A 20652-nucleotide genomic window follows, 5' to 3' on the forward strand; every position below is an offset into this window, starting at 1 on the left:
TATATATTATTTAAAAAGAGATTTTGAAAATAATCTAAATATATCCACGTATAATTTACATACGTAGATATCATTTAACTTAGGTTATTTATAGATTGCTATACTTCTAAAAGAGTATTTTTAGACTAATCACTATTTTAATCCAACCTAAGATTTGGACCGTAACACGTGTCTATGTTCATTCAATACAATAATATTTTAATATATATGATTAACTTGTTCTGAAAATATTTTTAATAATAGATACAGTTCATTATCTAAGTACTGAACAAACATATAAAGAATAATTTATTTCCGTTTTGGGTGTGTGCATTTCATTATTAAAGATTATAAGCAAAAAACGGCATGGGAACTTTAAATATATGTCTAGAAGGGATTCATTGATTCACTATATATCAACATTATATTGTCTAAACAATGTTCCTTTCTGGCTTTGGTCTAAGAATACCTTAATGGACGAAAACACAAAGCTGTACTGCACTAAGAAGACATCCCAACACGTGAAATGCTCGTGATTGGCATGGCCACTGCCTTTCATACTGTAGACAAAACCAAGATTTATTGCTTGCTCTTCACAATCTTGTAATCCACCTTGTCCACCTCATGTTTCAATGAGAAACAAAACAAATCTTAAATTTTTTCACGGATTAGATTTTTTATTTTCCCAATTAAGATGAACAAAACAAACGAATTAAAAGAATTGGTGGTGATAATTAGGTACATTTCTTGATCTAATTAACTAAGACTATAATGCACGTTTAACCATGCCCTATTAGTACGGTGCAGTGTACTTGGTTACCAATTGATCATTGCCTATAAGACAATGTACAAGAAGTAGAGAAACGCTAATTTAATTCGGAAAATCATCATTGGAGATCAGAGCTTAAATTAAAGCATGCATTATTTCTTGTTAGTGTTTAGTCTCCCCGTACTTGGATTTTGGATCAGTTGAGAATCTTATACGTAAATTTGACTAAACATTGAGCGAAATGTGGACTTGTAAAACACTTTCTCTTTATATATAATCTTTAATTTTAGTAACATTTTTAAGTTTTAATAGTAATTTTTTTTTATTTCTCACACTATTTCTTGATCCGAGGTGAATTTGAACTCTATTTAAAGATTTGTTGATCACTAGAGTTGTGTTTATTTAGAGGCACGCAATACTAAGACAGGAATACAGAGAGATATTGGCAGATGAGACGACATTATATCCAGAGACATTAAATTAGTATATTTTTTATTTATACTGACAGGATATTGATACAGAGATACTAATAAATGACACAATTTATTTTTTATTTTCTCTTTTATTATGTTAATTATTTATAATTATATTTTTTATTATTATATTTTTTTTCAATTTTTTGAATGAAAAAATAAAAATAAATTAAACTTTCATAATTTATTTAAGTTTATCATTAAACAAAATATAAAAACACTAACTTTTGTTGTTTTTATCTTTTATGTCTTGTTTTCAGTGTCTTAACTTATCCTATTATCAAAACCAAACACAATATAGCTTATTACATACTCAAGATAAGAGTCGAATTCAAAACTTACTTAAACAAACAAATGAGTACTTGACTAACTCAAATGAATTATTTTAACCATAAATTACTAAAATTTAAGAGCCATGGTTAAAAAAAATTAATATTTTTCTAAAAAAAATCATTGTTTAAATAATGGATACTGTTGTTATTGTTGCAGTGAGCAATAATTATGAAGTTCAAGTAACTGTTGGTTTTGTAACTTTTATTTGGCTGTTACATGAAGTTGATGGGCGGCGCCACCACCACTTGTAGATATGGTGTGTGTGTTTGGCTGCAACTTATTGGAACTATATGCAGTATGCAGCAGCAGAATGTTTGATCATATCATATGTATTGCTTCACATTTATTAATTGATTGCATTTTGCATCTAAGATTAAGAAGAGATATTCCATATTCTCTTCCATATTATTGGTGCATCTAGGCATCTATAATCTTATTTTTTTAATACGAATACCTTTTTTTTTCTGTCAGAATAATATTTATAAGATTGAGAATTGGGTCTAAACTCTTAAAACTTTGGTCAACAATTGGGTCTAAACTATAAACTACAAGTTTGGGCAAGTAAATTGGGCCTCAAACCTTTCTTTGAATAGCCCAATTAATTTGGGTCAGTTAAATGGCCCAAATAAGCCCAACAACAACAGAGGCCCAAAAAAAAACGAATATGATCATTATCATGAACATTAACCGAAACATGTGGCAGAGGATAACTACCTCAGAACAACAAACTCTCTGATCAGTTAAACAGAGTTGAAGCCATGGCAACTCTGAGCTTCAACCACACCACAGTTAGAACCCCAAAGCCCAAACACTTCACTATAAACCCATCAAAACCTGTTAGAATATCTTTAATCACTCCCTCAAACAAAAACATAGTTAGGAACCTCCCACTACTCCGCCATTTCCGTACATGTTCATCGGTGTCTGAGAGCTCCGTGTCGATCCAGAAGGAGAAAGAGGAGGAAGAAAAGAAGGATTTTGAAGATGAAGACGATGACCCAACTGCGGAAATGTGCTATCTTGACCCTGAAACTGACCCTGAGTCCATAACTGACTGGGAACTCGATTTCTGCTCAAGGCCCATTCTTGATGTTAGAGGGAAGAAGCTTTGGGAGCTGGTTGTGTGTGACAACTCGCTTTCTTTGCAGTACACTAAGTATTTTCCCAACAATGTCATTAATAGCATCACGCTTAAGGACGCTATTGTCACTATTTCGGAGGAGTTGGGTGTCCCTTTGCCTGAAAAAATTCGCTTCTTCAGGTACTTAATTTCGGTTTTTAAGTTTGAAGTTTATGCATTCTGTGTGTTTGTACAATTGTCTCATTAGGTTTGGCGGCTGAAAAAATAAATTAATAAAATAAAATATTCGTTTATCACCTAAGTTACTTTTTTGTGCCAAAAGCTGAGAGTTTTTTAGCTTGTGAGTAGTGAGTAGAAGCTGAGATATGGAAATTTTGTAAAAGCAAAGAAGGGAAAAAGAAAATCACCCGTAATGTTCATAAACAAATGTTCCCTTAGGCATTAGCTAGTGATTGCAGCTGTCAAATTTCTTCAGCAATTAGAGGAGACTAAAATTAGATAAACAGAGCATGGCATGCTATTCTATCTAGATTTACAGGCACTTTTGTACAAGAATATTCTTTTACTTGGTGTTCATAGTATATAGTAATACTGTAATAGTATGGAATGTTGATTACTTTTGTTGTTACTTTGTAGGTCACAGATGCAGACAATTATTACAAAAGCATCCAAGGAGCTCAACATAAAAGCTATTCCAAGTAAACGGGTGTGTATGATATTTATTTTTTTAATATGGCTTTGCTAGTTTAACTGCTCAGCAGAAAACTATAGGTTTTGCCAATTTCTTTGCCTTTCCTTTAGGTACATTCAAGAACGTTCTCAAACATTCGCTGCATCATTGTGTGACTATATACTCCAATTAACTTATCAATGGGAATAAGTAGTTAGTAAAGAGTTAATGCAATTGCAATCACTTGATATCAGTTATTTACATTTGGACTTTATTAGTAGTATATAAATTTGTATTTAATCCAAAAAATTGTAAACCATTCTCAGCTAGGTCATAACTTATTACATGCTGGATTAGAAAGTTTTCCAAAGCTGCAGAAGGTTAGTTCGATTAGTACAATTTGCTTGGTAGTGAACTCAGTGCTTCAGGAAACTAATTTAAGAGTGTCTCAATGAGGTAATAAGAATTGTAAAGCAGTTTTGGAATGTTTCAAGAGTTAGCTTGTTCTAGTTGCACTAGACTAAATTGAGTATTAAGGATCTTCATGAACTTCATTAGATGTCTAAATTTTTCAAGATACATTATTATCTCCTACTCCCCTGATTGGTGATTGATTATTCATTTAAGTGGTTCAGATACTCCACAAATTAGGTCTGTACATAAGTTTCCCAAATTAATGGCACCTCTTGGCTATTGTGTGTAGGGTGAAATACCTCTATTATCTGTGTGCTTAAAATGAGGAAATATAACTTCCTGGTATATTTAGAATCTTATTTTGATATTGATTCATTGAGTTCACACATCAATTTTGTATACTTAATGTGATTCATATGATCCCTTTCAGTGTTTGTCATTACTTCTATGGCTAGAAGAGCGCTATGAGACTGTATATATGCGGCATCCTGGATTTCAACAAGGATCCAAGCCTCTTTTGGCCCTAGATAATCCTTTCCCAACAGAACTTCCAGAGAATTTGTTTGGGGAAAGATGGGCATTTGTTCAATTACCTTACTCAGGTAAATTGGCCACAGCTTGCATGTCATTTAATTCGCAATTGCTCGACATACGATACCCTTAGGCTGTGTTTAGTTTGTGTCTTCATTTTTAGTATCCTAAATTAAAAATAGTGAAAATAATGTAATACTAAGTTTTGCTTCCAGTTCTTAAACAAGAAAACAGAAAATGGAAATAGAAATCAAATAGACCTTACCTTTCCCTTTTACTCATCAATTTCCTTACACTAATTTGAGTTATGGATCCTATCTATATTACATAGATTATATTGCTTGCATTTTACAACGGATTGAAGCTTTTTCTCCTTACTTTTAGAAATCTGAATTTCATGCTTTAGTATTTTGAGTTATCTTCATATGGTATACCGTACCTCTCTAACTTCCAATAATCCATTCTTAAGCTGTTCGAGAGGAGGTTTCATCCTTAGAGACAAAATTTGTGTTTGGCGCTGGGCTTGATCTTGATTTATTGGGTATCGAAATCGATGACAAGACATTGATCCCTGGACTTGCTGTTGCATCTTCTCGAGCTACAGCATTAGCAGGTACATAACTGCAAATCATCATTCATTTTATCCTCCCAAAAAAAGCAGTAGAATTTTCTTCCACATCATTCTTATGAATTATGATCATTTGGTGGCACAGCTTGGATGAATGGATTGGAGATCTGTGCCGTAGAAGCAGACACTGCTCGTGCGAGCCTTATTCTTTCAGTTGGAATTTCGACTAGGTATGTATACGCCACCTATAAGAAGACTCCAGTGACAACTAGTGAAGCTGAAGCTTGGGAAGCAGCAAAGAAAGCTTGTGGGGGTCTGCATTTTCTTGCCATCCAAGAAGATTTAGATTCTGAAGATTGTATTGGTTTCTGGCTTTTGCTTGATTTGCCTCCTCCACCTGTATAATCTTACAAATAATGATTCTTATGGTTGAATATTCAGTGTAACAAAACATTATTATCATAGAAATGATTAGATTTCATAAGCTTGTTCCTCATCTTATGGCAGTTCTTCCATTCTCAACCTCTGTAGATTTTACCATTTCTGTAAATAATTTAAAGCCTAAAGAATTTGAACTAACTGGTGTTTCAACTTTCAAGCCTAGCATAGGTGTGCCTTACATTAGTTGGCTAATCATATTTTGATGTTGACATGGAGCATTATGGGTTTTGTTTTTTATATTTTCAATAGCACCACACCAAACACCTCTAACATTGGAATAAAAATAAATTGTTATTAATTAATTATATATTAACAAAGAAAATAAATTTGGTTGCTAACAATACTGAAGTCAAAATGATATTTGTTATAAGAGTATCTGCATAGTGTTTTTTTTATTTCAAAGAAAGCATATTCATTAATAAACAAAAATGAAACTAGACTACTATGAAAAGGTGCAGACAACCTGTATATAAAATAAACCAATAGCTAGTATATAAATCCTTTAAAGCATGGACACAAGCACATTACACTATAAAATTTGAAATTCAACCATTGTTAGTGGACAATTTTGATTCTCTCTTCATTTCTCTTTGTGATCATTCATATATGTATCTTGTGTTATAATGCAGCACTGTTGCTTACAAAGTTGCCCACACTAAAATCTTCCACTATTGAGAACAATAATGAATTGATGACTTAAACGCATAAGAATGCACTCAACAGTAAGAAAGAATAGTAATGACATTTAATATCAATAACACAAAATAATGCAGTACATGATTTAATGGATGAGCTTAATTAATTGAAGTTAAAACAACTTCAATCTTTTAATACTATTGTTTCTGCAGATGTGTAGAAGGGGAGCTTCGGAGCAGCGGATGAGTTGTCTCCACGAGGTCACGGGTTCAAGCCGTGGAAACAGCCACTGATATAATTATCAGGTTAGGCTGCGTACATTACAACCTTGGTTGCGGCCCTTTCCCAACCAAAAGCTCGTGGGCTTAAAATAAATGAATCAAATAACACATGAATTGGAATCTAGTGTGATAATTGTTAGTATTTTGTTTCCTCCCTCATCACCAAAACAAAAAGTAGCAAATTCCCAACAGAAGAAAATGAGGCACTATATATTGTACCGTCCACTTTTGCCTCTAGCCATCATTGACTATTTGACCCTCATCAAAATAATGGTTCTTTTACATTTCACAATTTCCATCACATGGTTCATACTTCATATTCCTACCACCGTCCACCTGTTTAGCCGGTAAGCCAATACAAGTTCACACACTACATTCAAATTTCATTGTCCTAACTTCTTATGCTATTATTCCCTATATATAAAACCACCATTTGCCAACCCTTTTTCATCACATTCAGTCACCAACTTTTGTGTTATACCAATACCAATATCTCTAAATATTTAAGTTTCATAAGATTATTAGCAATATCATTGATCATGGCCTCATCAAGCTATGCTTTGAGAACAATCCCTGCTTCTTCTATTAGGCCTGCTAACACATCATCAAGATCAATTTTCACAGCCCCACCTACCAAATCATCACTCTTACCATTCACTTCATCATCAAACACATCAATCACTAGAAGCCTCAAGCTTAACTCCACTTTGCCACACTCTTCCTACTTCACTTCAGTTCCTAAGAAATCATTCTCTTGCAAGAGCCAGGCTGAGTCATCTGAAGCTGCAGGTACATACATAGATCTTTTTTTAATTTCATTTGTTTTGTTTATGTCATATGATGTTTATGTTTATTGTGCACAATGTTATGTAGAGAGGGTTCAAGAACTGAGTGTTTATGAGATCAATGAACGTGACCGTGGAAGCCCCATTTACCTTAGATTGAGCCAGAAAACTGTGAATTCCCTTGGTGATCTTGTACCCTTCACCAACAAGGTAATTTATTTTTTATGATTGAATTATGTTAGTGATCAAACATCATCATATGATTATTCATATTATAATCTTTTCAATTATATTATTATGCAGTTGTACACTGGAGACTTTCAAAAGCGCATAGGCATAACAGCAGGTATCTGCATTTTGATCCAAAACAAAGCAGAGAAAGGTGGTGATCGTTATGAAGCAATATACAGTTTCTACTTTGGTGACTATGGCCACATTGCTGTTCAGGGTCCATACTTGACCTATGAAGACACATACCTTGCTGTCACAGGTGGTTCTGGAATCTTTGAAGGTGTTTCAGGCCAAGTCAAGCTTCATCAAATTGTGTACCCTTTTAAGATCTTGTACACTTTCTATCTTAAGGGTATTAAGGATTTGCCAAAGGAGCTTATTGTCGAAACTGTTGAGCCTAACCCTTCTGTTCAGGCCTCTGATGCTGCTAAGAATCTTGAGCCACATGCTACAATTCCTAGTTTTACTGACTGATAAACTTTAGGCTCTTATTCTTATTTTTTTGATGAGGCTGGCTATAGTTATTGAATAATAAGTGGGGTGGCTATGATGTTTTTTTTTTAATGGTGGTAGATTTAATAATGGTTTTAGGATGTAGTTGGTGGATGGTTGTTAGGTATGAAAAGCTTGATCATTTGGAACTCTTTTTAATTAAGAAATTGATCAGAATTGCTTTTGTTTTTAGTTAATATTTTGTTGAGGGAATAATTTTACATTGAAAGTTCTCCCATGTGATGTTGATAATTGTAATGTGATACTGTTGAGTTTATCTTTTGTTTATTATCATAAAGCTATGAAGAGTTGACCATGAATAAGGTTTAATTTTCTGTAATTGTTAAATCATGGGTAGCTTAAAGGCTTATTTGGATGTTGACACAAATAAATAAATAAAATTAGATTATTTGGATGGAATTATAGTGATGACATTCTTAGTGGACTAGTTACTGGGTTGTGCATGCTGATGGATAAAACAATCTGTGACATGAAAATTTCCAATAATAGTCATACTATCAGGTTTCTTTTTTATGTCACATTTGTAAAGATGTCCAGTTAGGACTTATATGGGAAATGAGACCAAACCCATTTAAGAAATTGATGCTACATTGGAAATGCACATATTTTCACATGTGAAAAAGCAGATAGGCTTTAGACCAAAAAAGGGGGGAAAGAGCTGGGCCAATATAATTCTATCTTGGGACCAAAAATTAAAAATATCAAGCTTCTGTTTATCACTTTATCTTGATAAATTATGCCTGCTGATATTTATTTTGCAATTTGCATTATTATTATCATGCACCATAAGCTGCATTGTGCTCAACTGCTCATATGATAGAATAACATGTTTAAGATAGAATTCATTCACTAAAAAATGTATTCTTTTATCTGAAATTTCACCCTATTGTTGGGTAAAGCAAGAGCATTTTCTCTCCTACAAAAAAATGCACCCTTCTTCCAAGATATATAGATGTAAAATATGTCAACTAACATGAATAGTAGAATATTTTAAATTTTGGTAAAATTTTTTAAGGCAGTAGCACATGATTCCAGTACACAGGATCAGTACAATCTGTAATGTTTTCTTTCTTTTATAGGGTAGATCAAACAAAATGGTTGTACCAATCAAACATAGTAAGTGTACTGCTTCTGATCTGAGACCATTCACAACAGTCAAAAACCAACATTTGATGAATCATTAATTAATAATAGTCTGTTCTATAATAAATGACAGTGATGTGTGTATTATTGTCTCATCAACTCATGGCATGGACCATTCTTTTCAGCACTGCACACTGAATCTGAAACCCTTGTTGGCTTGACCATGTTGTCATGGGAATCAATGACACTAGTGAGGACTGAGGAGTAGTAACACCAACAACAATAATAGGCTGCAAACTTTTTTGTTCCTCTGTGTTCTGATCTGATGTATAACTCTTGAGTTTATTGTTGCCATTGATTCTCAATTCTCATCGCAACATGGTCCAATCTATAATGGAAAGATATATAATACTTTGTCATAAGTGCATGATCTACCTGATTTTGTCACCAACCCAACAATAAAAAAAAAAAAAAGCAAATGCAGCATTAAATGGTAACCTTTTTCGTGGTGCTAGTTGACTTTTGAAAGCAAACTATAGTCATTCCTCAATTTGTGTTGTTTTTCTATGCTAGGGAGATTAAAACAGGAATTGTAGTTTGTTTTTGCTGATGTAATGTTCTAGTGAATGTTCCTCTAATATTAAACTTAGCCTGTACAAAAAATAGAGTTCACATTCCTCAGTTGCTTTTGAATTGGAATTGATGATTACCTGCAACATTTGAGTGCTTAATCAATTTAATGTCTTCATTTGTTTTTGGTCATACATTTCACATACAATGAATGTCAATGTCAATTCTAAGCATAAAGAATATTATGATAAAATTTCTTAAGCACAGATCTTCATTGGTATATGGAAACATATATATAGTTACATACTTCTAGTTATAGCCAATGTCCAATTATTACTTCTCAATGGAGCATTTAAGTTCACTTCTTTTCTTATTTAGAAGCTGCTTAAGCATTTAATTTCATTTCTTCTCTTAATACAAATTAAGGATCTTTGAACACCTTTTAGTGGGTTTCTTTCTCTACAATGGATACTTTTTCTGCATCATCTAAGTTAAGTTTTCTCTGTATTTCAGTTATTCAAATTCTTTCCTATAAGTAGCTTCAAATTCAAATTCAACTTTTATTCATGTTGGTCTTATTTTGAAGTTCAAGTTATTGCTTCTGCCTTGGCCCTACTAACTGCAAATATGAAGAATATTTTGGTATATATGTATGAGGCTACTTGGGATATGTAAAGTCTCTTGAATGTGTATATAATGCAGAATCTGATGATTATATCTAGAGACCCCCTCTTCATCTTTTAATTATTGTGGCAGGTGAATCTTGATTGATAGAAAAGACACAAAGGTGAACTCTGTTCAAAATAAAGTCTTACAAATTGCAATATTTTTTTCTCTGCATTAACTTGCAAAAAGGAATTATATTTTGTTGAGTAATAAGGTACCTATAAGTAACATTATGTGAATGCTATAATTAAGTTAAATAGTAGTATTTGGTATAATAACTGCTGATTATGATGATTCTGCCTAGGATGCTGTTACTTTTCAATTCTGTTGTTGACTTGACAAATGATGACAATTATTGTCAATGGAGAATCTATGTTTGCATGCCTCTCCTTTGAAAAGATGCATCATTTCAATAATTCTATGACCAACACAAAAAGTTCACTTCATTTTCCTCATTCTAGTTCTGTTGGCTACATATTTTGTTCATGGTCCTTTTCAGAGCTAACATAGTTAATGTGTTAAGGGTATGCAATAATTTGTTCCATAGAACTATAGAGGGGTAAGAAGCATAATTTGGTTCATTTTGGCACCTAATTAATTTGTTATTTTTATTAGTAATTAAGTTACAAGTATTTTTTAAATTGATATAAGGCATGCAAAATGAGAATATTAGTAACCCAAATTATGAGTAGAAATGGTGAATTTCTTTGGTGAATAATAGAATCAGGTAAAAAATAAAGAGATTCACTAAATTTATAGAGAACTATGTACATTGAAAAGTACAATACACTTATAGAATAAATCTACCGAATTTAAATATTATCGATATTCATATCCAAATTATTTTTATTTCTTACCGCACCAAGCATGTACTATAAGTCTTAAAAGTAACGGAAGACAGTTAACAATGTTCATGAATGGTTACATTGTGTCTGAGATGGGAGTAATGGATGATGGATGTTCTTTCCCAAAAGAGTCCTTAATATAATTAGCAATGGATATGAGGAAACCTTTATTGCAGTGGCAAGTGTTTAGGCATACAAAGATATGACAATTCAATGTGGGGGACACAAGTGTTTTTCTTTTCTTTTCTTTTTTTTTGTCAAAAGTTAAGAGTGAGACTCGAATCCGAAATCTCTACGTGAAAAAGGAAGATTATACTATTTGAAATATAGCTCGTTGACTTTCTTTTTTTTTTTTCTTTCAACTAGCCTTTGCTATTAGTATTTTGATTTTATTATAAAAAAGTTAACTAATTTAGTTCAAAACATCTCTATAGACTAGCTTTTTATTTTAGTTGTTAAATTAGTAGCAAATTTTTTATTTAACTATGGATTTAGTAACCCCAAAGTATGGTTTTGTCATAATAAATTCTACCGGTTGTAAAAATCGGTTAGTGTTTGAAAACTTTTGTAGTAATATCTCTTTAAATAAGGTTTAGAATAAAAAGTATTAAAATTATATTACTACTATAAAAGAGATAAATATTATACTAATTTGAGTTGATCGATTAGTTAGTTTAATTGTCATTCAAACAAGTATTGAAAAATTAAATTTCGTCTTATTTATGCAGTAATTCACTAACCAACAATAAATTTTTAAATAAAAATTAAATTTATGATAGAATAATTTTTAGTTTATCAGATTAAAAAATATAATAAAAAATAAAAAATTGCTTAGTAGCTACTACCAAATAACTTATAGTTTAAAATTTTTCTATTTTAGTATTGTAATTATTTAAAAAACTGTAAATAAGTATGGTTTTGTAGATTTCTTTTTCAAATTCTTAATTTAAGACTACCGAAAGAATGGAGAGATTTAGGTCTTGGGGAAACAAGCATATGGCAATTGGAAATTCGTGTGGGAGACGCAAGAATGATAGAGAAGTAGAATTGAAAAAACTTTAGAAAATAAATGAAGTAGATGGACCCAAAAAGAGTGTGAATGTAAACAAAAAGAAAATGTTTATTTTTTTAACAACATCTCTTAACATGACAGATTAAAAATTAATCTTTCATGAATTAAAATTTTATTTAAGAGTTTATCATTTATTAATAGATTATCATATATATAAAATAAAATTTAAATTGTTTTAAGAATTATTTAAAGAGAAACTAATGATGGCCCCAATCCAAATGTGTTGAAGGTTTCTCTTTGTTGATGTCAACAATGCATACACATCAGACAAAACTGACGGCTATGATGAGGTCCAGGCTAGTGGGACCCATCATCTCTCTTGGCTTCCATAATGTGAGGGGGGACCCATAAACACCCTTCACTCATTTTCATAGAATTAACAAGATAAGAATGTGACATCCACATGCACATGCACATATACAATCCCATTCCCTTCATATTCTTGCACACATTTACAGCCTACATTGAAAACAACTCAACACTATACAAACTCAATACCATAATCCATAATATCATCATCATCCTATTGCTATCTCGTCCTCATAATCCACTTGGAGGGGAAACAACACTTGTGACATTCAGAATATAGATTCAATCCCCATTATTCAACACTAGTAGTATAAAGAAGGGAAAAACAAAAAATCTCCTTGATTTATTGTAATCTATATTAAATTATTCTTTCACCTTAACCCATAATAATAATAAAGAAGTCTCACTGTTTATAAATTCAACTTAACAAAATACATAAATTTAATTATAATTTTAATTTTTATCTCATCTTATCTTTAATTGTTTTTATCTTATCTTTATTTACTTTTATTTTTTTTAGGCCAATATTCTATATATATTTAATTTTATCTTCACAATACAATACAATACAATTTAATCAATCAACAATCAATAAAAATTCGTATTCTTTTCTTCTTTTTTTTTATTCTTTCACAATTTTATCAATCTATACTATATATATGTGTGAAATTTATAAAGATTATTAATATGGTGACTACTCCTATAAAATTAAAATTGTATTCTTATAAAATAAATTTATTCAAATATATTAAAATATATTAAATTATCTAATAGTATCTACTTATTTTTTAAATAAAGATACTTCAAGAGAATGTGGTTATCTTATTATATATGCATATAATTTGTTTTCCTAATAACCACAAGAATATAATTTGCCTTTTAATTAGTCATCGTTAGAGTTAATACATCATAAGAGTTTAGCATGAGCTTCAATTCATCTTTTTGTTAAAACTAACATTGCTATATAATAGTAACAATAATATTTAAAAGAAAATAAAAAATCAGCTTATCAAATAGACTAAAATTATTTTATTTAATATTTATTAATTAATTATCACTAAAATAATTGTACAATTTTAAATGTGATAAATATATAATTATAAATATTATGTATATAAAATTATAAATATTATGTTATATAAGATAACGTTAGATATTATCTCTTTAGTATTACTGTAATAGTAAATATACCAATATATAATTACTATGGTAGTTATGAATTATGATATTTAAATTCAGTAATGCTAAGAGACAATATTTAAAATAATTACTTTATATAACATAATATCTATAATTTTATAAATATAATATTCATAATTATATATTTATTACATCTAAAATTATATAGTTATTCTAACAATAATTATTAAATACTAAATAAAATAAATTTAGACTGTTTAAACTGATTTTTTTTATTATTTCTCAAATATTATTAATAATTATGTAACACTATAGCAATGTCATCCTCTCTCTTTAATACACGAATAACAAATCAAAAAGTGTCATACCCAATTTCCGTTTAAGTTCAATGTAACCTAACCTAATAACCAAACTTTAGTAGACATTATTATTATTATTATTTCCTTTGTGTCTGCTCTCTGCTTTCATGAGGAAGGTTCATAATTAGTTGTTATTAAACCCTGCATGTACAATAATGATTCATTTTGACTAAGAAGCTTTAGTTTCCATTGTTAATAAATTAACGCCTACATATATAACTCATCAAAGTTTCACAAAAAGAAGGAATAATAATAATGAGTAGTAAAAATGAATAATAAACCGTGCACTGATTCATGTGATTTCTCTTTCACGAAGCATTATCATTAAAGCTAGCTTATATTATTATCACTAAATGATCCTTTTATTATTTACCAAAAATAAGGAATCTGTTAGAATATACAGATTTCTTCATGTCTGCTCTCTTTGATTAAGAAGGTTTTTCTTATCTTAGCCATGAATCATTATTGAAAAATGTCTCTGACATTCTAACTACTACACATTATTTTGTCACACATGCCACGTGTCTGCATTATAGCTTGATCAGTAATTTTGTAATGAGTTTAATTAAATTCATTTGACTAATGTAACTATTAATTATATATTTACTATAAGCAAATGCATAATATATTTCGTGTAGTAATTAAGACTATGAGAAATAAAATTTCAACAACAACAAACAACAACAACAAAGCCTTCTCCTATTAAGTGGAGTCGGTTACATGAATATGTTATTGTGCTCTATCATGTATCATGTCTATGATAGACCGTTTACATGTAATCTCGTTTGACTATCTTATGGATAGTCTTATTAGATCTTCCTCTGCCTTTCGCCTCTTGTCCATCTTCTATTTCATCCGCCCTTGTGACTGGGTGTTCTATCGGTCTTCTTCTCACATGTCCAAACCACCTGAGACGCGATTCAACCATCTTTTCCACAATGGGTGCTACTTCAACTCTCTCCCTTATATCTTCGTTTCTTATTTTATCCAATCGCGTATGACCACTCATTCATCTCAACATTTTTATCTCTGCCACATTCACTTTATATTCGTGCTCCCCTTTGGCCGCCCAATACTCTGTACCATAAATTATAACCAGTCTTATTGCGGTGCGATACCTTTAAGTTTTAAAGACAATTTTTTGTCGCATATAAAACTAGATACACTCTGCATTTTGACCAACCTGCTTGAATCCTATAATTTACATCCAGTTCAATCTCTCCATTATCCTATATGATACACCCAAAATACTTAAAACTTTTAATTTTTTGTAGGATGTTTTCTCCGATTCACAATAAATTAAAGTTGAAACATCTGTTACTCTAAAAGCAACTTCAATTCAACATTTAATTATAGTAGATAACCCATCAATCAATAATAGCATATCAAAATATTTTTCTTAATCACATTCAGATCTTTTAAAATATTTGGATACTAGACCCCCATAATATATATTGATGTAGACAAGAATAATATTAATAACTTGGCGTTATTGTAGCTCATGGATGGCACACGTCATTGTATTTTTAATAATTTATATATCTATGACTATGCTGTAAAATATTACTTAAGATAAATTAAGTTGTTATATATATTTATTTCAATAAACATGTTGAAAAAAAGTGACGAAATTAACTTCTGATATGAAATATAAAATTCCCTAAATTCAAGTGTCTGGTAGAATTTTTGTAATAAATCTAACACTCAATTTGGCGGCTAATTTTTATCGATATGGAACCTACAGGGGAGCTTTTCACAGATATGGAAGTATGGGGGAATACACTGCAACTGAAATCGCACCCTCCGTTTAAAGTTGGGTGTGCTACAACGGTGCAACAAATCGCATGGTGCGAGTTGTAGGGGTTGGATATTGGGACGAACTCGCACCCTCCGTTTTGAGTGGGGATGAAGTTTATTCCAGGAAATTGAATAGGAAATCGCATGGTGCGATTTGAGTTGTAAATATTTAGCTGTGTCATGTTAACCTAGTCGATGGGTGCGAGTTCCTTAAAATGGTCCATATAAAAGCACGCAGTAAGGAAGTAGGTCACTCGCGTCTTCTTCTTCCCCAACTTGAACGGCCGCATACTCTTCTGTTTCTTCTTTCTTATTTCCTTATTATTATCTGGTGATTCAAAATTGAACTCTACTTGCCAAATCTATGTTCTTTTCTTTTTATATGTTTGAGAGAGATGAGTGACCGAGTATTATTAAAGGTGTATTATTTTGGTCAGATTTTACTACAAACTTCGGAAGGAGTAAAATTTATATGTGAAAAACCCTTAGATGTTGTTATTCCCTTTATCATCTCATTTGAAGAGCTGAAAGGGGTGATTTCTGAAGCCATTGATTCTGAGAGAGCAAGAAAGATATCATGTATTCTATACAGATATCCCATACAGGTATTTGGTGGATTCGTCCAGTTTCAAAGCAGATATGTGACGGACGAAGCGAGCATGCAAGAGATGTTTTCAATGTATATTGAAAACCGGGCTCAGATCTCCTTCATCGAGTTGTATATTGAGTTTGAACAATCTGAGGCCGACCGAAATATTCTACGAGAAGATTATAATACTGACAGCGAAGAAGAGTTCGAAAGTAACTACCAGTTTGTTGGTCCAGATGGAGATGGAGGTGAAGATCAAGGTGAAGGAGCTACGGCGCCAGATGTAACAGAGGTGGCAAATGCACTCGCAAACGATGAGCCGTTTGAGGAGCCATCATTCATGCGAGTTTTGGATTTGGAAGCCATGCATGTTCCGGCATCCGGGTTGTCCGCTATATACGCATCGGTCTCCTGCTGGAGTGTGTTATCATTTTCCTCAATGAGTCCCATAGAAACAACGTACGGATTTTGGCTATTAAAAACTCCGCGTCCACCGTCACTCCTACTAGAGTCAACAGATACAAATCCTCCAGATGCAACCGATGAAGTATGGCCTGGATACCTCGCATCCAACGAATGCCTCCCTGGCATTAACTCATTTTGATGGCCAAATTGAGACTGTCCTCCTTCTCCAGCCATAAGCCCAAGCAACTGGCTAAAAGAACCGCCTTCGCCTGGATCAAACTGTGACATACCCCAATGTTGTTGATGATGCGTAAATGATGGGTTGAAGTGTGACTGCGGTACATACTGGCCTGAGAACTGAGGTTGTTCTTGTGGAAGCGGATTCGTAGGTGGTACCTCAGGCGAATGTGGCTCCTGTTCATCATTGTCATCATCCATATCCTGACTACCCTCATCCATATCATGATTACCACCATCCAAATCCTGATTACCTTCATCATCCTCTTCACCCACAAGATTTGACAAACACAAGCGGTTCCCATATTCTCCTCGGTACCAATGCATATAAGTTTCCAACTGAGGCTGTGAAGGAATGGGAAGCTCGGAAAGAACGTGATGATACCTGTTGGTCCAATGCATCACCCACATGTAATGAGTAGGTGCCGTGGCCCAGTTAAAATTCTTAGGACCAGTGAGGACTTCTCCATGCGCCTTATCTAGATTCCGCACCTCCTCAGGCACTCCCTGAACGAGTCCGAATTGTCGCCTATACCTATCGGTAGCATGCCACTCAATACATTCAAATGATACCAAAGGCACTGTAGCGCTCCACACAACCGAGTGCATATAGATTTCAGCAGGTATTATGTTTGGATCCACGCGATCCACAGCATAAGCAACCGATATAAACTGGGAAAAATAAAGGAAACTCATGATTACAATCCACAATACCAATAACAATAAAAATGCTTCATAATTTTGTCCCGCGCCCCAAATTCGAAACTAATACTTCTTTAATTAAAACACACCTGGCCTTCCTAAAGTTCATCAAAGGCCTTCCTAAAGTCAGCTAGCTTCATATATCTATATCGTCGGTCACCCCGCTCCCAGTTCCGCCACCTTATACGATACATTTAATGTTGATAATTGAGTTATAAATATAAATAAAGTGGTACATTTAAAAATTATATTACCTGTTTGCTAGCGGGAAACTGCGGGGCTCCCTAGGAACCGGCGATAGATATGGGAGCCGCATCCAAGCCCAACCGAGAAGAAGTGTTAGTGGGCCATCTATGCCTTTACAGTCAACTCGAGATGCCCGGCATAATGCCCTATAGAGGTGTGCTAGGCATGCAGATCCCCAACTGTATTGTATAATACTACCAAATTCACGTAGCAATGGAAGAAACTTCCAGTGCACACCTGCTGCACCTGATTTATCCCCAAACAAGATCGTCCCGATAAGCAACATAATGTGGCATTTGACATACCTCTGTATACCAACTTCATCAGTCAAGGGTAAATTTTCTTTAAGGTCCCGAAGCCAACTCAATTTAATGCAACTGCCTCTACACTCCGACTTACGCGGTGCAACTCCGAATTGATGCAAACACTCAGCCTCCAACGCTTCGAAACTACTCAATGTCATCCCTGTAACTGGAAGTCCGTCCGTTGGAAGACCAAGTATTAGAGCAACGTCTTCAAGAGTGACGGCACATTCACCAATGCCTTTTGACATTGGACTACCCCAATCTGTGATGCATGGTAAAAGCCAGTAAGTCGTAGCTGCTCCTCTACCCTATCATTGTACCGATCCGGAGGAACAGGATGCTCACATGTCAACATTCTTAACTTCTGCAAAGTTCATAACAAAGTATTACTCAACTTCTTAACACTTACTAGGTTACTACTAAAATAAAAATATTTTATACCACAACAACTATTGATAATAATGATAACTAATACATAAATACCTAATCAAATCTCTCCACAGTAACACATTTATCTTGAATAATATGTAATAATACCCACTAACCACCTACTACTGCATATACCATTAGTTAACTAAAGATATTTCACTGAATTATAAAAAACATTTATAACAATCACTCTATGCCTAAATTCTTTTTGGAACATCATTCATACTAACTAATTAATAGTTTCCCAAACTAAGACTAACTCACAACAACAAGAACATTTACCTTCATTCATTACAATATACCTACTTAATAATTTAAATAGAATTATAAAAATTAAATTAAACCTATTTTCAAAATTAAATTAAACCGTTGGGGCTCCAATTTTTTTTTTAATTTCCTTATATTTATATTTAAACATAAACATAACTATAAAAATTAAATTAAACCTATTCTCAATATTAGTTACAATTATAACCGTTGGGGGTCCAATTTTTTTAATTTCCTTATATTTATATTTAAACATAAACATAACTATAATAATAATACAAAACATTCAAAATTCACATTCTAAAATTTCCGTGCTCTCTATAAAAAACGTCCCAAACTTACTAAATAATAACAATAATTTCACTAACAATAATACTTATATTCTAAAAATTAATTCCAAAAATTCTATAAATCTTAAAAAATACATATAAATCCTAAAAAATAGTAATAATCATTCTATCCTATGGATATTTCTAATTTGCACTTCTAATAACAACAATCATAACAAATAAATATTTTACATTAATACTTTTAAATAAAAAAATTTAAAAACCTTAAAAAAAAACTTACATAATCAGAGTGACTGAGATAATGCATGATATGAAGCTCAGGTCGATCAACATCTCTAGTTTTATTTTTTTTGGGCATTCTTTCATGTATTGAAACATGCAGAAATGAGAGGAGGAAGATGAATAACAATGGGGGCTTCAGGTTTGAAAACGAAAGCTGGGAGAGTGATGTCTCGGAGGGTGAGAGAAGTTAATGCATGAGTGAGGGAGCTGTTATAAGGGCACCGAATTGGGGTGGCTCCTGCTACGCGACACGTGTCTTCGGTGGTGGCAATCGCACGGTCAGATTTGCTGGACGGAACTCGCACGGTGAGATTTTCTTAGTGGAACTCGCACGGTGCGAGTTGGGTGGTTACTGACACCACACTCTCGTCATTCCCCTCCCTCCCCCATAACGGCGTCTGTTAGAAGTTCCGGTACCATATTGAAATTAAAAAGCCCAATTTGGCTGCATCAAAAATGACCAAACTTCATAGATACAGAACAGAAGCAGATAATAGTAGTAGGATTGGGCCATGCTATTCAAAACAGTGAGTTTTATTATTTGGCCCCACCAAAAGAATTCTCCCAGCTGCAATTTATGTGTTACAATAAATTTTATTAGTGCATGTTATAAAGTTCATAAATTTGTCATAGATACTTCTTGCTTTGAAATAAGATTCCTTTGAATAAGGTTATAGATTGTGTGCTGGATGGATTGTGATAGGATAAAGATCATATATATAATGAATGATTTTTTTTGACATGAATTACATCACCCAAATTTAATGGAACTAGAGATAGAAGAAAAAAAAGGTGCACAATTATTTCTCTGTCTTTCTTCAACGAAAAACCATATAAAAATCTTGTACTTATATTTGAGTGTCCCATGATAAACTTGAAGATTAAAACTTCATATAGTGGCCTAGGATATTAGGGGTCAAAGAACAAGAAAAGTTACTGGGGCAGTCCACTGCATTTAATGCATAGGCCAAAAAAAATTCATATAAATAAATTTTTAAGGGTGAAAAATAATAAATTTTCATTGCATTACTTGTTCACTTGTTGCATGTCTTTTGCAGCTTGTGAGATTCAAAAAGCAAAAGAGCAAAACTTTTCAAGAGACAGAAACACACTCTTCACAGAATTTAGCATGCCTTGTGTTTGTATTAATTCCAAAGTCACATTCCACCTTATACCTTAACAAGACAAAAAGCTTCTTCCTTCAGTGCTCACTTTTTTTCTTTTCTTTTTAGTCATGTCTACACCTTCACCACCCACTTTCAAACCTATGCAAAGTTTGAGTATGGTGGGAGTGGCTTCATTGAACACTTAGAATAAAACAAAGATCATATATTCATCATATTCTGCTGAAAAA

General features: G+C 32.6%; 4 protein-coding genes across 4 annotated transcripts in view; 3 read left to right on the plus strand and 1 right to left on the minus strand.

Annotated features, from left to right (window-relative positions):
- The first annotated feature begins 2258 nt into the window (after nt 1-2258).
- On the plus strand, nt 2259-5454 carry LOC107486498 (protein TAB2 homolog, chloroplastic). Its single transcript, XM_016107052.3, has 5 exons — nt 2259-2815; nt 3272-3341; nt 4150-4321; nt 4720-4863; nt 4964-5454. Exons 1-5 carry the CDS (start codon nt 2313-2315, stop codon nt 5221-5223), a joined length of 1149 nt encoding a protein of 382 aa, XP_015962538.1. The 5' UTR covers nt 2259-2312; the 3' UTR covers nt 5224-5454.
- A 1157-nt stretch (nt 5455-6611) lies between these two features.
- Nucleotides 6612-7982, plus strand: LOC107486497 (allene oxide cyclase, chloroplastic). The gene is made up of 3 exons (XM_052260094.1): nt 6612-6965; nt 7050-7171; nt 7265-7982. Exons 1-3 carry the CDS (start codon nt 6716-6718, stop codon nt 7664-7666), a joined length of 774 nt encoding a protein of 257 aa, XP_052116054.1. The 5' UTR covers nt 6612-6715; the 3' UTR covers nt 7667-7982.
- A 9595-nt stretch (nt 7983-17577) lies between these two features.
- On the minus strand, nt 17578-18278 carry LOC107486213 (protein MAIN-LIKE 2-like). Its single transcript, XM_016106770.3, has 2 exons — nt 17734-18278; nt 17578-17659 (listed from the first exon to the last, which is right to left on the minus strand). The coding sequence occupies exons 1-2, from the start codon at nt 18276-18278 to the stop codon at nt 17578-17580; spliced, it is 627 nt and encodes a 208-aa protein (XP_015962256.2).
- A 1853-nt stretch (nt 18279-20131) lies between these two features.
- Nucleotides 20132-20652, plus strand: part of LOC107486496 (uncharacterized) — a gene marked incomplete in the record, with an annotated part of 5433 nt that continues 4912 nt past the window's right edge. The window contains 1 exon segment of the mRNA XM_016107050.3: nt 20132-20652.

Source organism: Arachis duranensis, chromosome 4 (genome assembly GCF_000817695.3).
Source record: "Arachis duranensis cultivar V14167 chromosome 4, aradu.V14167.gnm2.J7QH, whole genome shotgun sequence".
Classification (NCBI taxonomy): Eukaryota; Viridiplantae; Streptophyta; class Magnoliopsida; order Fabales; family Fabaceae; genus Arachis; species Arachis duranensis.

Coding starts and splice junctions, on each gene's coding strand:
- LOC107486498 (XM_016107052.3), top strand. CDS start 2,313: ATGGCAACTCTGAGCTTCAACCACACCACAGTTAGAACCCCAAAGCCC. Junction 4,322..4,719: donor TGTTCAATTACCTTACTCAG/GTAAATTGGCCA, acceptor TCCATTCTTAAG/CTGTTCGAGAGGAGGTTTCA. Junction 4,864..4,963: donor TCGAGCTACAGCATTAGCAG/GTACATAACTGC, acceptor TTGGTGGCACAG/CTTGGATGAATGGATTGGAG.
- LOC107486497 (XM_052260094.1), top strand. CDS start 6,716: ATGGCCTCATCAAGCTATGCTTTGAGAACAATCCCTGCTTCTTCTATT. Junction 6,966..7,049: donor TGAGTCATCTGAAGCTGCAG/GTACATACATAG, acceptor AATGTTATGTAG/AGAGGGTTCAAGAACTGAGT. Junction 7,172..7,264: donor TTGTACCCTTCACCAACAAG/GTAATTTATTTT, acceptor ATTATTATGCAG/TTGTACACTGGAGACTTTCA.
- LOC107486213 (XM_016106770.3), bottom strand. CDS start 18,278: ATGTCAAAAGGCATTGGTGAATGTGCCGTCACTCTTGAAGACGTTGCT. Junction 17,660..17,733: donor AGTTTCCCGCTAGCAAACAG/GTAATATAATTT, acceptor GTATCGTATAAG/GTGGCGGAACTGGGAGCGGG.